We start from the raw sequence: 20,000 nt of genomic DNA, 5'->3' as shown, positions 1-20,000 counted from the left end.
CCATCACCACCATCATCACCACCGCCACCACCACCACCGCCACCACCACCACCATCACCACCACCACCATCACCACCACCACCACCATCACCACCTCCACCACCATCATCATCACCACCACCACCAACATCACCACCACCACCATCATCACAACCACCACCACCATCATCACCACCATCATCACCACCATCACCACCACCACCATCACCACCACCACCACCACCAACAACATCACCACCACCACCATCATCACAACCACCACCACCATCACCACCACCATCACCACCATCACCACCACCACCACCATCATCACAACCACCACCACCATCACCACCACCACCACCATCATCACAACCACCACCACCACCACCATCACCACCACCATCATCACAACCACCACCACCATCACCACCACCATCACCCACCACCACCACCATCATCACAACCACCACCACCACCACCACCACCATCACCACACCACCACCATCACCACCACCATCACCACCACCACCATCATAATCACAACCACCACCACCATCACCACCACCACCACCATCACAACCACCACCACCATCACCACCACCATCACCACCACCATCACCACCACCATCACCATAATCACAACCACCACCACCATCACCACCACCACCATCACCACCACCACCACCATCACCATCACCACCACCATCACCATAATCACAACCACCACCACCATCACCACCACCACCATCACCATCACCACCATCACCACCACTTCACTAACCCTCATCATCTTTGTCCTTCTTGTCCAGATCACTCTCCATGTCGCCATCGTCGTCGCCATCGTCGTCGCCATCCTCATCATCATCCGACTCGTTCTCCAGGGGCATGATCTCCTGATGAAGACAAAGGTGCCCAGTGTAGCCCACACAGAGCGGAGGGGCAAGTGCAGTCAGCGAGCAGCACTGCCACCCATAGACTCAACACTGTCACCCATAGACTCAACACTGCCACCCATAGACTCAGCACTGCCACCCATAGACTCAAACACTGCCACCCATAGACTCAACACTGTCACACATAGACTCAACACTGCCACCCATAGACTCAACACTGTCACCCATAGACTCAACACTGCCACCCATAGACTCAACACTGCCACCCATAGACTCAACACTGTCACCCATAGACTCAACACTGCCACCCATAGACTCAGCACTGCCACCCATAGACTCAACACTGCCACCCATAGACTCAACACTGTCACCCATAGACTCAACACTGCCACCCATAGACTCAGCACTGTCCCATAGACTCAGCACTGCCACCCATAGACTCAGCACCTGCCACCCATAGACTCAACACTGCCACCCATAGACTCAACACTGTCACCCATAGACTCAACACTGCCACCCATAGACTCAGCACTGTCACCCATAGACTCAGCACTGTCACCCATAGACTCAACACTGCCACCCATAGACTCAACACTGTCACCCATAGACTCAGCACTGTCACCCATAGACTCAACACTGCCACCCATAGACTCACAGCACTGCCACCCATAGACTCACACTGTCACCCATAGACTCAGCACTGCCACCCATAGACTCAGCACTGTCACCCATAGACTCAACACTGTCACCCATAGACTCAGCACTGTCACCCATAGACTCAACACTGTCACCCACAGACTCAACACTGTCACCCATAGACTCAACACTGTCACCCATAGACTCAACACTGTCACCCATAGACTCAACACTGTCACCCATAGACTCAGCACTGTCACCCATAGACTCAACACTGTCACCCATAGACTCAGCACTGTCACCCATAGACTCAACACTGTCACCCACAGACTCAGCACTGTCAACCATAGACTCAACACTGTCACCCATAGACTCAACACTGCCACCCATAGACTCAACACTGTCACCCATAGACTCAGCACTGTCACCCATAGACTCAACACTGTCACCCACAGACTCAGCACTGTCACCCATAGACTCAGCACTGCCACCCATAGACTCAACACTGCCACCCATAGACTCAACACTGCCACCCATAGACTCAGCACTGCCACCCATAGACTCAACACTGCCACCCATAGACTCATCACTGTCACCCATAGACTCAGCACTGCCACCCATAGACTCAACACTGCCACCCATAGACTCAGCACTGCCACCCATAGACTCAGCACTGCCACCCATAGACTCAACACTGCCACCCATAGACTCAGCACTGCCACCCATAGACTCAACACTGTCACCCATAGACTCAGCACTGTCACCCATAGACTCAGCACTGTCACCCATAGACTCAGCACTGCCACCCATAGACTCAACACTGCCACCCATGGACTCAACACTGCCACCCATAGACTCAACACTGCCACCCATAGACTCAGCACTGCCACCCATAGACTCAACACTGCCACCCATAGACTCAACACTGTCACCCATAGACTCAGCACTGCCACCCATAGACTCAACACTGCCACCCATAGACTCAGCACTGCCACCCATAGACTCAGCACTGCCACCCATAGACTCAACACTGCCACCCATAGACTCAGCACTGCCACCCATAGACTCAACACTGTCACCCATAGACTCAACACTGCCCACCCATAGACTCAGCACTGCCACCCATAGACCTCAGCACTGTCACCCATAGACTCAACACTGTCACCCATAGACTCAACACTGCCACCCATAGACTCAGCACTGCACCCATAGACTCAACACTGCCACCCATAGACTCAGCACTGCCACCCATAGACTCAACACTGCCACCCATAGACTCAGCACTGCCACCCATAGACTCAACACTGTCACCCATAGACTCAGCACTGCCACCCATAGACTCAGCACTGTCACCCATAGACTCAACACTGTCACCCATAGACTCAGCACTGTCACCATAGACTCAACACTGTCACCCACAGACTCAGCACTGTCACCCATAGACTCAACACTGTCACCCATAGACTCAACACTGTCACCCATAGACTCAACACTGTCACCCATAGACTCAGCACTGTCACCCATAGACTCAACACTGTCACCCATAGACTCAGCACTGTCACCCATAGACTCAACACTGTCACCCACAGACTCAGCACTGTCACCCATAGACTCAACACTGTCACCCATAGACTCAACACTGTCACCCATAGACTCAACACTGTCACCCATAGACTCAACACTGCCACCCATAGACTCAACACTGTCACCCATAGACTCAGCACTGCCACCCATAGACTCAACACTGCCACCCATAGACTCAACACTGCCACCCATAGACTCAACACTGTCACCCATAGACTCAACACTGTCACCCATAGACTCAACACTGCCACCCATAGACTCAACACTGTCACCCATAGACTCAGCACTGCCACCCATAGACTCAACACTGTCACCCATAGACTCAGCACTGCCACCCATAGACTCAACACTGTCACCCATAGACTCAACACTGCCACCCATAGACTCAACACTGTCACCCATAGACTCAACACTGCCACCCATAGACTCAACACTGTCACCCATAGACTCAGCACTGTCACCCATAGACTCAGCACTGTCACCCATAGACTCAACACTGCCACCCATAGACTCAGCACTGTCACCCATAGACTCAGCACTGTCACCCATAGACTCAGCACTGCCACCCATAGACTCAACACTGCCACCCATAGACTCAACACTGTCACCCATAGACTCAGCACTGTCACCCATAGACTCAACACTGTCACCCATAGACTCAGCACTGCCACCCATAGACTCAACACTGCCACCCATAGACTCAACACTGTCACCCATAGACTCAGCACTGCCACCCATAGACTCAACACTGCCACCCATAGACTCAACACTGCCACCCATAGACTCAACACTGTCACCCATAGACTTAACACTGCCACCCACAGACTCAGCACTGTCACCCATAAACTCAACACTGTCACCCATAAACTCAACACTGTCACCCATAGACTCAACACTGCCACCCATAGACTCAACACTGTCACCCATAGACTCAGCACTGCCACCCATAGACTCAACACTCTCACCCATAGACTCAACACTGCCACCCATAGACTCAACACTGTCACCCATAGACTCAACACTGTCACCCATAGACTCAACACTGCCACCCATAGACTCAACACTGTCACCCATAGACTCAGCACTGCCACCCATAGACTCAACACTGTCACCCATAGACTCAACACTGCCACCCATAGACTCAGCACTGCCACCCATAGACTCAACACTGCCACCCATAGACTCAACACTGTCACCCATAGACTCAACACTGCCACCCATAGACTCAGCACTGTCACCCATAGACTCAGCACTGCCACCCATAGACTCAGCACTGCCACCCATAGACTCAACACTGCCACCCATAGACTCAACACTGTCACCCATAGACTCAACACTGCCACCCATAGACTCAGCACTGTCACCCATAGACTCAGCACTGTCACCCATAGACTCAGCACTGTCACCCATAGACTCAACACTGCCACCCATAGACTCAGCACTGCCACCCATAGACTCAACACTGTCACCCATAGACTCAGCACTGCCACCCATAGACTCAGCACTGTCACCCATAGACTCAACACTGTCACCCATAGACTCAGCACTGTCACCCATAGACTCAACACTGTCACCCACAGACTCAACACTGTCACCCATAGACTCAACACTGTCACCCATAGACTCAACACTGTCACCCATAGACTCAACACTGTCACCCATAGACTCAGCACTGTCACCCATAGACTCAACACTGTCACCCATAGACTCAGCACTGTCACCCATAGACTCAACACTGTCACCCACAGACTCAGCACTGTCACCCATAGACTCAACACTGTCACCCATAGACTCAACACTGCCACCCATAGACTCAACACTGTCACCCATAGACTCAGCACTGTCACCCATAGACTCAACACTGTCACCCACAGACTCAGCACTGTCACCCATAGACTCAGCACTGCCACCCATAGACTCAACACTGCCACCCATAGACTCAACACTGCCACCCATAGACTCAGCACTGCCACCCATAGACTCAACACTGCCACCCATAGACTCAACACTGTCACCCATAGACTCAGCACTGCCACCCATAGACTCAACACTGCCACCCATAGACTCAGCACTGCCACCCATAGACTCAGCACTGCCACCCATAGACTCAACACTGCCACCCATAGACTCAGCACTGCCACCCATAGACTCAACACTGTCACCCATAGACTCAGCACTGTCACCCATAGACTCAGCACTGTCACCCATAGACTCAGCACTGCCACCCATAGACTCAACACTGCCACCCATAGACTCAACACTGCCACCCATAGACTCAACACTGCCACCCATAGACTCAGCACTGCCACCCATAGACTCAACACTGCCACCCATAGACTCAACACTGTCACCCATAGACTCAGCACTGCCACCCATAGACTCAACACTGCCACCCATAGACTCAGCACTGCCACCCATAGACTCAGCACTGCCACCCATAGACTCAACACTGCCACCCATAGACTCAGCACTGCCACCCATAGACTCAACACTGTCACCCATAGACTCAACACTGCCACCCATAGACTCAGCACTGCCACCCATAGACTCAGCACTGTCACCCATAGACTCAACACTGTCACCCATAGACTCAACACTGCCACCCATAGACTCAGCACTGCCACCCATAGACTCAACACTGCCACCCATAGACTCAGCACTGCCACCCATAGACTCAACACTGCCACCCATAGACTCAGCACTGCCACCCATAGACTCAACACTGTCACCCATAGACTCAGCACTGCCACCCATAGACTCAGCACTGTCACCCATAGACTCAACACTGTCACCCATAGACTCAGCACTGTCACCCATAGACTCAACACTGTCACCCACAGACTCAGCACTGTCACCCATAGACTCAACACTGTCACCCATAGACTCAACACTGTCACCCATAGACTCAACACTGTCACCCATAGACTCAACACTGTCACCCAAAGACTCAGCACTGTCACCCATAGACTCAACACTGTCACCCATAGACTCAGCACTGTCACCCATAGACTCAACACTGTCACCCACAGACTCAGCACTGTCACCCATAGACTCAACACTGTCACCCATAGACTCAACACTGTCACCCATAGACTCAACACTGTCACCCATAGACTCAACACTGCCACCCATAGACTCAACACTGTCACCCATAGACTCAGCACTGCCACCCATAGACTCAACACTGCCACCCATAGACTCAACACTGCCACCCATAGACTCAACACTGTCACCCATAGACTCAACACTGTCACCCATAGACTCAACACTGCCACCCATAGACTCAACACTGTCACCCATAGACTCAGCACTGCCACCCATAGACTCAACACTGTCACCCATAGACTCAGCACTGCCACCCATAGACTCAACACTGTCACCCATAGACTCAACACTGCCACCCATAGACTCAACACTGTCACCCATAGACTCAACACTGCCACCCATAGACTCAACACTGTCACCCATAGACTCAGCACTGTCACCCATAGACTCAGCACTGTCACCCATAGACTCAACACTGCCACCCATAGACTCAGCACTGTCACCCATAGACTCAGCACTGTCACCCATAGACTCAGCACTGCCACCCATAGACTCAACACTGCCACCCATAGACTCAACACTGTCACCCATAGACTCAGCACTGTCACCCATAGACTCAACACTGTCACCCATAGACTCAGCACTGCCACCCATAGACTCAACACTGTCACCCATAGACTCAGCACTGTCACCCAGACTCAGCACTGCCACCCATAGACTCAGCACTGCCACCCATAGACTCAACACTGCCACCCATAGACTCAGCACTGCCACCCATAGACTCAGCACTGTCACCCATAGACTCAACACTGCCACCCATAGACTCAACACTGCCACCCATAGACTCAACACTGCCACCCATAGACTCAGCACTGCCACCCATAGACTCAACACTGCCACCCATAGACTCAGCACTGTCACCCATAGACTCAACACTGCCACCCATAGACTCAGCACTGCCACCCATAGACTCAGCACTGTCACCCATAGACTCAACACTGCCACCCATAGACTCAGCACTGCCACCCATAGACTCAGCACTGCCACCCATAGACTCAGCACTGTCACCCATAGACTCAACACTGCCACCCATAGACTCAACACTGTCACCCATAGACTCAGCACTGTCACCCATAGACTCAACACTGCCACCCATAGACTCAACACTGCCACCCATAGACTCAGCACTGTCACCCATAGACTCAGCACTGCCACCCATAAACTCAACACTGCCACCCATAGACTCAGCACTGTCACCCATAGACTCAGCACTGCCACCCATAGACTCAGCACTGTCACCCATAGACTCAACACTGTCACCCATAGACTCAACACTGCCACCCATAGACTCAGCACTGCCACCCATAGACTCAGCACTGCCACCCATAGACTCAGCACTGTCACCCATAGACTCAACACTGTCACCCATAGACTCAGCACTGCCACCCATAGACTCAACACTGTCACCATAGACTCAGCACTGCCACCCATAGACTCAGCACTGTCACCCATAGACTCAACACTGCCACCCATAGACTCAACACTGCCACCCATAGACTCAGCACTGCCACCCATAGACTCAACACTGTCACCCATAGACTCAACACTGTCACCCATAGACTCAACACTGCCACCCATAGACTCAGCACTGCCACCCATAGACTCAACACTGTCACCCATAGACTCAACACTGCCACCCATAGACTCAGTGCTGAGTCTATGGGTGACAGTGTTGAGTCTCCTAAATTAAGATTGTCACCCATAGACTCAACACTGTCACCCATAGACTCAGCACTGTCACCCATAGACTCAACACTGTCACCCATAGACTCAGCACTGTCACCCATAGACTCAGCACTGACACCCATAGACTCAACACTGCCACCCATAGACTCAACACTGTCACCCATAGACTCAACACTGCCACCCATAGACTCAGCACTGCCACCCATAGACTCAGCACTGTCACCCATAGACTCAACACTGTCACCCATAGACTCAGCACTGCCACCCATAGACTCAAAACTGTCACCCATAGACTCAGCACTGCCACCGATAGACTCAACACTGCCACCCATAGACTCAACACTGTCACCCATAGACTCAGCACTGTCACCCATAGACTCAACACTGCCACCCATAGACTCAACACTGCCACCCATAGACTCAACACTGCCACCCATAGACTCAGCACTGTCACCCATAGACTCAACACTGCCACCCATAGACTCAACACTGTCACCCATAGACTCAGCACTGTCACCCATAGACTCAACACTGCCACCCATAGACTCAACACTGCCACCCATAGACTCAGCACTGTCACCCATAGACTCAGCACTGCCACCCATAGACTCAACACTGCCACCCATAGACTCAGCACTGTCACCCATAGACTCAACACTGCCACCCATAGACTCAACACTGTCACCCATAGACTCAGCACTGTCACCCATAGACTCAACACTGTCACCCATAGACTCAGCACTGTCACCCATAGACTCAACACTGTCACCCATAGACTCAGCACTGTCACCCATAGACTCAGCACTGCCACCCATAGACTCAACACTGCCACCCATAGACTCAACACTGCCACCCATAGACTCAGCACTGCCACCCATAGACTCAGCACTGCCACCCATAGACTCAACACTGCCACCCATAGACTCAACACTGTCACCCATAGACTCAACACTGCCACCCATAGACTCAGCACTGCCACCCATAGACTCAACACTGCCACCCATAGACTCAGCACTGCTACCCATAGACTCAGCACTGCCACCCATAGACTCAGCACTGTCACCCATAGACTCAACACTGTCACCCATAGACTCAGCACTGCCACCCATAGACTCAGCACTGCCACCCATAGACTCAACACTGCCACCCATAGACTCAACACTGTCACCCATAGACTCAGCACTGCCACCCATAGACTCAGCACTGCCACCCATAGACTCAACACTGTCACCCATAGACTCAACACTGCTACCCATAGACTCAACACTGTCACCCATAGACTCAACACTGCTACCCATAGACTCAGCACTGCCACCCATAGACTCAACACTGTCACCCATAGACTCAGCACTGTCACCCATAGACTCAGCACTGCCACCCATAGACTCAGCACTGCCACCCATAGACTCAACACTGTCACCCATAGACTCAGCACTGTCACCCATAGACTCAACACTGCCACCCATAGACTCAGCACTGCCACCCATAGACTCAACACTGTCACCCACAGACTCAACACTGTCACCCATAGACTCAACACTGCCACCCATAGACTCAGCACTGCCACCCATAGACTCAACACTGTCACCCATAGACTCAGCACTGTCACCCATAGACTCAACACTGCCACCCATAGACTCAGCACTGCCACCCATAGACTCAACACTGTCACCCACAGACTCAACACTGTCACCCATAGACTCAGCACTGCCACCCATAGACTCAACACTGCCACCCATAGACTCAGCACTGCCACCCATAGACTCAGCACTGCCACCCATAGACTCAACACTGCCACCCATAGACTCAACACTGCCACCCATAGACTCAGCACTGCCACCCATAGACTCAGCACTGCCACCCATAGACTCAACACTGTCACCCATAGACTCAACACTGCCCCCCATAGACTCAGCACTGCCACCCATAGACTCAACACTGTCACCCATAGACTCAACACTGTCACCCATAGACTCAACACTGTCACCCATAGACTCAACACTGTCACCCATAGACTCAGCACTGTCACCCATAGACTCAACACTGCTACCCATAGACTCAGCACTGTCACCCATAGACTCAGCACTGTCACCCATAGACTCAACACTGCCACCCATAGACTCAGCACTGCCACCCATAGACTCAACACTGTCACCCACAGACTCAACACCGTCACCCATAGACTCAGCACTGCCACCCATAGACTCAACACTGTCACCCATAGACTCAGCACTGTCACCCATAGACTCAACACTGCCACCCATAGACTCAGCACTGCCACCCATAGACTCAACACTGTCACCCACAGACTCAACACTGTCACCCATAGACTCAGCACTGCCACCCATAGACTCAACACTGCCACCCATAGACTCAGCACTGCCACCCATAGACTCAGCACTGCCACCCATAGACTCAGCACTGCCACCCATAGACTCAGCACTGCCACCCATAGACTCAACACTACCACCCATAGACTCAGCAATGCCACCCATAGACTCAGCACTGCCCCCCATAGACTCAACACTGTCACCCATAGACTCAACACTGCCCCCCATAGACTCAGCACTGCCACCCATAGACTCAACACTGTCACCCATAGACTCAACACTGTCACCCATAGACTCAACACTGTCACCCATAGACTCAACACTGCCCCCCATAGACTCAGCACTGCCACCCATAGACTCAACACTGTCACCCATAGACTCAGCACTGCCACCCATAGACTCAGCACTGCCACCCATAGACTCAACACTGTCACCTATAGACTCAGCACTGCCACCCATAGACTCAACACTGTCACCCATAGACTCAGCACTGCCACCCATAGACTCAGCACTGCCACCCATAGACTCAGCACTGTCACCCATAGACTCAGCACTGTCACCCATAGACTCAGCACTGCCACCCATAGACTCAACACTGTCACCCATAGACTCAGCACTGCCACCCATAGACTCAACACTGCCACCCATAGACTCAACACTGCCACCCATAGACTCAGCACTGTCACCCATAGACTCAGCACTGCCACCCATAGACTCAACACTGCCACCCATAGACTCAACACTGTCACCCATAGACTCAGCACTGTCACCCATAGACTCAGCACTGTCACCCATAGACTCAACACTGCCACCCATAGACTCAACACTGTCACCCATAGACTCAGCACTGCCACCCATAGACTCAACACTGTCACCCATAGACTCAGCACTGTCACCCATAGACTCAGCACTGTCACCCATAGACTCAGCACTGTCACCCATAGACTCAGCACTGCCACCCATAGACTCAGCACTGCCACCCATAGACTCAGCACTGTCACCCATAGACTCAGCACTGTCACCCATAGACTCAGCACTGTCACCCATAGACTCAACACTGCCACCCATAGACTCAGCACTGTCACCCATAGACTCAGCACTGTCACCCATAGACTCAGCACTGTCACCCATAGACTCAGCACTGCCACCCATAGACTCAGCACTGTCACCCATAGACTCAACACTGTCACCCATAGACTCAGCACTGTCACCCATAGACTCAGCACTGCCACCCATAGACTCAGCACTGCCACCCATAGACTCAGCACTGTCACCCATAGACTCAGCACTGTCACCCATAGACTCAGCACTGCCACCCATAGACTCAGCACTGCCACCCATAGACTCAGCACTGCCACCCATAGACTCAGCACTGCCACCCATAGACTCAACACTGTCACCCATAGACTCAACACTGCCACCCATAGACTCAGCACTGCCACCCATAGACTCAACACTGTCACCCATAGACTCAACACTGCCACCCATAGACTCAGCACTGCCACCCATAGACTCAACACTGTCACCCATAGACTCAACACTGCCACCCATAGACTCAGCACTGCCACCCATAGACTCAGCACTGCCACCCATAGACTCAGCACTGTCACCCATAGACTCAGCACTGGAGGCAACTTCTCACCTCTTCCGGATCCCGTTCGACTTCAAACAGCAAGGCTGGACGTGCACTGGTCAGGCTCTGAAACAACATCGTCAACATCGTCAACATCGTCAACATCGTCAACATCGTCATCATCATCATCAGCAGCAGCAGCATCATCATCATCAGCGGCATCATCATCAGCAGCTTCACCATCATCTTCAACATCATCACCATCATCTTCAACATCATCACCATCATCTTCAACATCATCACCATCATCTTCAACATCATCACCATCATCTTCAACATCATCACCATCATCTTCAACATCATCACCATCATCTTCAACATCATCACCATCATCTTCAACATCATCACCATCATCTTCAACATCATCACCATCAGCTTCATCAATATCACCATCATGACCATATTCATCATCAGCAGCATCAGAGGCATCATCATCAGCAGCATCATCATCATCAGCATCTTCAACATCATCACCATCAGCTTCATCAGTATCACCATCACCATCATCACCAGCATCACCATATTCATCATCAGCAGCATCATCATCAGCATCATCAGCAACATCATCATCATCAGCAACATCATCATCATCAGCATCATCATCATCAGCATCATCATCATCAGCATCATCAGCATCATCATCAGCAACATCATCATCATCAGCATCATCAGCATCATCAGCAGCAGCAGAATCATCATCATCATCAGCATCATCATCATCAGCTGCATCATCAGCAAAATCATCATCAGCAACATCATCAGCATCAGCAGAATCATCACCATCATCATCAGCGGCATCATCAGCAAAATCATCATTCATCGCTGCTGCTGCTACTCGCTAACAGCACTTGCCCCTGCAGCCCGTGTGAGCTACCCGGGGTGCCTTTGCCTGTATCTGTGTGTGTGTGTGCACGTGACCCTGTGAGCACACCTTGGTTCTCTTCTTGTCGAACTCCTCCACCTCGTCGTAGAAATACTCCGAGGACTCCTGGGGAGAGAGAAACATCATCACCATCCATCCACCAGGGGTGGGCAAACTTTTTCCCTCAAGGGCTCTAAAATGGGTTCGAAAATTTGGCAGAGGGGCCCGGGCCAGGAACAGATGGATGGAGTGTTTGCGTGAACTCGTATAAATGACGTGTAAAAATCATTCCATGAAAGGATTTGGCCTTTAACAGGTAGCAAAGCATTCATTTGCAAGGCAATCGAACAAATTGCACGGACATTAGCGATACAAAAACATGTCGTAACGTGACTGATCAAACATCATTAAGACATCTGAGGCCTGCGCCCAAACCAATTACCTCGCTTGAACTTCTTTATTATCTACATTAGCAGGTTAGAGCGGCCACGCAGGCTGTGTGTCGGAGATTTGGCTCCAACCTCGCTGCAGCAGCAACACAGCATCACTTTCAGTTTCGGTGGGAACAGTGTTGTTGATCTCCCATTTTTGCCAGCGCATCCAAGTCTGGAGTTATTTTGGTTGTGGAAATTCTCAGGATAGATCTGAGGTGCTGATCCGTTAACTGTTGATCTGCGACGGGGCTTTGTTGGCGTTCATGACGCTGAAGGTCAGCTCACACACACAAGTCGAGCCAAACAAAGTCAGTATCTTCTGTGCAGTCCTCCGGAGGTTTGGAAACGTGGCTCTGTTAAGCGAAGCATAAACGTCGTTCAGTTTAACAGAGTTGAACTTCTCCTGTAGGTCGGAGTCAGACTGAAGATCTATCAGTTCCAACTGCAGCTCCTGTGGTGCTGTTTCAGGGTCTTGTGACAGGGGGCATGACACCAGCTGAAGTGACTGTTCAATGTTTTCGAAATCAGAGAACCTACAGCAGAATTCTCCGTGCAGGTCCTCAAGCGATTTGCTGTCTTTTTAAATCCTTTATATTAAGTTCACTCGCTTGCTTGCTTGCGCGCTTACGACCGTGCAAATCTTTCGGTCGTTTTTTTTAACCAACTTCCCGTGATCCAATCGAGCTGACGTTTTGCACACAGACTCGTTGTGCGTGACGATTTATTTTCGTGAAAAATTTTTCCAAAATGTTTCACTTTTTAGGAATTTTTTTTTTTCAGATTTAATTTAAAATACCAATGTGATAATAATGAAACTCTTACTCAAGAAAAACAGAAATGAATAATAAAATAAAACCGGTGCCACCCATATAAATGATTTATAGTGAAAAAATTTGCTCTTACGGGTTAATTTTTTATTAAATCCTTTATATTAAGTTCGCTCGCTTGCTTGCGCGCTTACGACCGTGCAAATCTTTCGGTCGTTTTTTTTAACCCACTTCCCGTGATCCAATCGAGCTGACGTTTTGCACACAGACTCGTTGTGCGTGACGATTTATTTTCGTGAAAAAAAATTTTTGTTTAAAAATTTTCCACTTTTTAGGAAAAACTAAATTTCATATTTAATTAAAAATACCAATGTGATAATAAGTATAACCCGTAAAAACAAAGTGTTTCACTCTAAATCCTTTATATGCGTGGCGGCTAGAGTCCTCTCGTCCTCTGGCTTGAGATGGCTGCCACCTATGGGTCAGATGATTGCATGGCAGCATTAAGAAATTGGTAATTACATAGAATATTTTTGTCCTAAAAAGTGTAAAATTTTGGAAAAAAAATTCACGAACATTCATCGTCACGCACAACGAGTCTGTGTGCAAAATGTCAGCTCGATTGGATCACGGGAAGTGGGTTAAAAAACGACCGAAAGATTTGCACGGTCGTAAGCGCGCAAGCAAGCGAGCGAGTGAACTTAATATAAAGGATTTAAAAATGAAACTCTTACTCAAGAAAAACAGAAATGAACAATAAAATAAAACCGTTGCCACGCATATAAAGGATTTATAGTGAAAAACTTTGTTTTTTACGAGTTAATTTTGTTTTCGTTTCGCGGTGCCACTTCCTGCATGGCAAGTGTGGGGAAACGAGCGAAAGATTTGTTCGCAATTTTTCCGGAGAACAAAGTGAGCTTGGATTTGAAGGCTTTCACATGTCTGTACATTATGGGAACCTCATTTGCCAGTAAAAATATGACAATTGGTTTTTTACCCTTCTATCTGGCAACAAAACTGACACCTTTTTACAAGGAGTCATGTTTGCATAGACCGCAATACCTGCAGTCATAATGCAAACAAAAAACACAACTCTGATAATGTATGTGCACTGTCCTTGAAGTTGATTGGTCCACACCCGAGACAGCTTTCCTTAGAGCCTAGTCTCACATGGTCCTTGAAGTTGATTGGTCCACACCCGAGACAGCTTTCCTTAGAGCCTAGTCTCACATGGTCCTTGAAGTTGATTGGTCCACACCCGAGACAGCTTTCCTTAGAGCCTAGTCTCACATGGTCCTTGAAGTTGATTGGTCCACACCCGAGACAGCTTTCCTTAGAGCCTAGTCTCACATGGTCCTTGAAGATGATTGGTCCACACCCGAGACAGCTTTCCTTAGAGCCTAGTCTCACATGGTCCTTGAAGTTGATTGGTCCACACCCGAGACAGCTTTCCTTAGAGCCTAGTCTCACATGGTCCTTGAAGTTGATTGGTCCACACCCGAGACAGCTTTCCTTAGAGCCTAGTCTCACATGGTCCTTGAAGATGATTGGTCCACACCCGAGACAGCTTTCCTTAGAGCCTAGTCTCACATGGTCCTTGAAGTTGATTGGTCCACACCAGAGACAGCTTTCCTTAGAGCCTAGTCTCACATGGTCCTTGAAGATGATTGGTCCACACCCGAGACAGCTTTCCTTAGAGCCTAGTCTCACATGGTCCTTGAAGTTGATTGGTCCACACCCGAGACAGCTTTCCTTAGAGCCTAGTCTCACATGGGTTGGACCAGATGACGCCAAAAGGCGCACAACCCAAAGACAATGCACCATCAGAGTATGAGAGCTCGGGGCAAGCATCTACACTATGGGAACCTCATTTGCCAGTAAAAACATGATAATTGGTTTTTTACCCTTCTATCTGGCAACAAAGGTGTCAGTTTTGTTGCCAGCTAGAAGCGTAAAAAACCAATTATCATATTTTTTACTGGCAAATGAGGTTCCAATGGTGTAAATGCTTGACCCCGAGCTCTCATACTCTGATGGTGCATTGTCTTTGAGTTGTGCGCCTTTTGGCGTCATCTGGTCCAACACCATGTGAGACTAGGCTCTAAGGAAAGCTGTCTCGGGTGTGGACCAATCAACTTCAAGGACGGTGCACATCATCAGAGTTGTGTCTTTTGTTTGCATTATGACTGCAGGTATTGTGGTCAATGCAAACATGACTCCTTGTAAAAAGGTGTCAGTTTTGTTGCCAGATAGAAGGGTAAAGAACCAATTATCATGTTTGTACATGTCGCGAACACACTGATATCTCCCCTGCAGTTTCACATTCAGCTCATTCACGTGTGAAAATATGTCCGCAGCAAACGCAAAAGTCACTAAAGCCAGTTCTTGTCGCTTAGCTCAGGGGAATTCGTCAGATTTCCCCCATCAACTCCAAAAATGCGACGATGCCCTCTTCTTTCAGCTCCCACACTCGTTGCAACACTTTCCCCAAACTTAACCAGCGGACACGACAGTGGTACAGCAAGTCCTGATGATGATCCGCATCAGTTTCCTCCAGGAACGTAATCAACAGACGGTGCTCAAGTCAAATTCTTCGGTTTTTTGTCGGCAAAGTCACGTAGGTAAAAATAAAATTTAAAAAATAAAAAAATCACGTCGTTTCGGAGGCAACACAAGCCTCCGTCTTCAGGTGGAACCGTCACAGCCACGACAGCTGCATCAAGTAAATGAGAGATTGCAAGAGCTACCACTCCGTTTATATAATGGTTGAGGGGGGGGGAAGGGCCAGGAACGGCTCACTTTTTATTAATATGGTAAGGTGAGGCTTACGACTAAGAATAGACAGCATAACAAAAGACTGAGCCTTTGTCATGCTGAAGTCCCCTTGTCGTATACAGTTCACAAGTTTTACGACTGTTTTCACGGCACGATTAAGCTGCAATAGAGACTTACGCAGCGACTCCTGATGGATGACGCAGAGAAGGAACGTAAGATGCTGGACGGGATTAATTCTAGATTTGAAGCTTTTCGTGACTGCAAGGAATCATCTTCTTAGGTTTTTTTTCGGTAAAGTCACGTAGAAAGTAAAATAAAATAAAAACAAAAATCACGACGTTTCGGAGGCAACACAAGTCTCCGTCATCACTTGATGCAGCTAATCTGGCTGTGACGGTCCCACCTGATGACGGAGACTTGTGTTGCCTCCGAAACGTCGTGATTTTTGTTTTTATTTTATTTTACTTTCTACGTGACTTTACCGAAAAAAAACCTAAGAAGAAGATCCTGGACGGGGTTTTCCTCTTTCACTTCATCCTGGATTCTTTTCAGCAGCCCAACATTTTTCCCAGTTAAATTTGGCGATCCATCCGTCGCGACATTGACAAGTTCACTCCGAGGATGTAGCGTCATTCTTTCGATGACAGCGGACACCTGGTTATACAAGTCCTAATCTCCCCGCGTTGTTCCTTTCAGGGACTCCATGATCAAAAACTCCTCTGTTATCGCAAAACTGTCGTCAATGCCTCGGATAAACATGAGAAGCTGAGCAGTGTCTTTTACGTCCGTACGTTCATCCAGTGCAAGTGAATATAATTCAAAGGAATCAGACTTTTTGTTTAATTCACAGGCTACATCTTCTTGGTTCTGTCGGTAAAGTCACGTAGAAGGGAAGTGACTTTACCGAAAGAACCAAGAAGATGAATCCCTGCAGTCACGAAAGCTTTAAATCGAAATATAAATATAAAACAATAAAAAAATTCTCAAGTGGAGAACAGGTCTGTCGGAAAGACAGTGTCATTCACATCATCATCAACATCATCATCATTAGCATCATCATTAACATCATCATCAACATCATCTACATCATCATCATCATCTTTTTTTTTTTCGATTTAAAGCTTTCGTTACTGCAGGGATTCATCTTCTTGGTTCTTTCGGTAAAGTCACGTAGAAGGGAAGTAATAAAATAATAAAAATAAAACATAATAAAATAATTCTCACGACGTTTCGGCCACAACGCAAGCAGCCGTCCTCAGGTGAAGAATGAAACACCGCCAAGCTTGGAGCGTATATTTAAGCTGGGTTGGAGGGGGGGAGGTGCGAAGAAGAGCGCCTTGACAAAATAATGTGCATATCAAGAGGAATTTAGCATATGGAAAATGCGTAGGAGGTGGGTGGGGGGTTTCAAAGTCATATTATGGCCGTACATTATGCAGGATTAGCAGCATCAAAGGGAGGGGATGGAGGTGTTTCATTCTTCACCTGAGGACGGCTGCTTGCGTTGTGGCCGAAACGTCGTGAAAATTATATTTTATTATGTTTTATTTTTATTATTTTATTACTTCCCTTCTACGTGACTTTACCGAAAGAACCAAGAAGATGAATCCCTGCAGTCACGAAAGCTTTAAATCGAAAAAAAAAAGATGATGATGTTGATGATGATGTGAATGATGATGTGAATGATGATGATGTTGATGATGATGTGAATGACGCTGTCTTTCCGACAGACGCTGTTCTTCACCTGAGGACGGCTGCTTGCGTTGTGGCCGAAACGTCGTGAAAATTATATTTTATTATGTTTTATTTTTATTATTTTATTATTTCCCTTCTACTTGATGACTTTACCGAAAGAACCAAGAAGATGAATCCCTGCAGTCACGAAAGTTTTAAATCGAAATTCACTGGCTTTATTTTTATCAATCAGTTCCACACGGCGAGTCACAGACCTGCGTGATAAACTGACTTTTTCAAATTTGCTTTTGATCTCCGGACACAAAACGTCTGCTGTCTGTACCATGTATTCTTTTTACAAACTTGCCTTCGGATAAAGTGCTAATGAGTGGTAATGTTGGTGAGAAGAAGTTTTAAAAAAAAAATCTAAATCGAAGTGAAGAAGGAAATTATTGAAAAGTTTGTATAATTAATGATTTTTCAAACTTTATGTTTTATGTCCTTAATGGGGAAATGGGGGCATTACAGGAGGAAGGTAAAATCTAATTGAATAATATTATTATTTGGACAAAACTAATAGGGTTTTTACCCTTCTATCTGGCAACAAAACTGACACCTTTTTACAAGGAGTCATGTTTGCATAGACCACAATACCTGCAGTCAAATGCAAACAAAAAACATAACTCTGATCATGTATGCACTGTCCTTGAAACCGATTGGTCCACACCAGACAGCTTTCCTTAGAGCCTAGTCTCACATGGTCCTTGAAGTTGATTGGTCCACACCCGAGACAGCTTTCCTTAGAGCCTAGTCTCACATGGTCCTTGAAGTTGATTGGTCCACACCCGAGACAGCTTTCCTTAGAGCCTAGTCTCACATGGTGTTGGACCAGATGACGCCAAAAGGGCGCACAACTCAAAGACAACGCACCATCAGAGTATGAGAGCTCAGGGTAAAGCATTTACACCATTGGAACCTCATTTGCCAGTAAAAAATATGATAATTCTTTTTTTTACCCTTCTATCTGGCAACAAAACTGACACCTTTAGCAAGGAATCATGTTCGCATTAACCACAATACTTGCAGTCAAATGCAAACAAAAAACACAACTCTGATAATGTATGCATTGTTCTTGAAACCGATTGGTCCACACCAGAGACAGCTTTCCTTAGAGCCTAGTCTCACTTGGTCCTTGAAGTTGATTGGTCCACACCCGAGACAGCTTTCCTTAGAGCCTAGTCTCACATGGTCCTTGAGGTTGATTGATCCACACCCGAGACAGCTTTCCTTAGAGCCTAGTCTCACATGGTCCTTGAAGTTGATTGGTCCACACCCGAGACAGCTTTCCTTAGAGCCTAGTCTCACATGGTCCTTGAAGTTGATTGGTCCACACCCGAGACAGCTTTCCTTAGAGCCTAGTCTCACATGGTCCTTAAAGTTGATTGGTCCACACCCGAGACAGCTTTCCTTAGAGCCTAGTCTCACATGGTCCTTGAAGTTGATTGGTCCACACCCGAGACAGCTTTCCTTAGAGCCTAGTCTCACATGGGTTGGACCAGATGACGCCAAAAGGCGCACAACTCAAAGACAACGCACCATCAGAGTATGAGAGCTCGGGGTCAAGCATTTACACCATTGG

At 48.6% G+C, this 20,000-nt stretch overlaps 1 protein-coding gene across 1 annotated transcript in view; it reads right to left on the bottom strand.

Moving 5' to 3' along the window:
* Positions 1–733: 733 nt before the first annotated feature.
* The window catches only part of LOC144739044 (uncharacterized), a 23,435-nt gene continuing 4,168 nt past the window's right edge, over positions 734–20,000 (bottom strand). The window contains exons 3-5 of the mRNA XM_078622044.1: positions 12,781–12,837; positions 11,859–11,915; positions 734–875 (exon numbers count right to left, since the gene is read on the bottom strand). Coding sequence (XP_078478170.1) covers positions 759–875; positions 11,859–11,915; positions 12,781–12,837 — 231 coding nt within the window. The 3' untranslated portion in view covers positions 734–758. The remainder of the gene's footprint in view (positions 876–11,858; positions 11,916–12,780; positions 12,838–20,000) is intronic.

The sequence above is a fragment of the Lampetra planeri genome, unplaced genomic scaffold (assembly GCF_965212315.1).
Source record: "Lampetra planeri unplaced genomic scaffold, kcLamPlan1.2.h2 scaffold_1271, whole genome shotgun sequence".
Lineage (NCBI taxonomy): Eukaryota > Metazoa > Chordata > Hyperoartia > Petromyzontiformes > Petromyzontidae > Lampetra > Lampetra planeri.
This window is presented reverse-complemented; position numbering and strand designations above follow the sequence as displayed.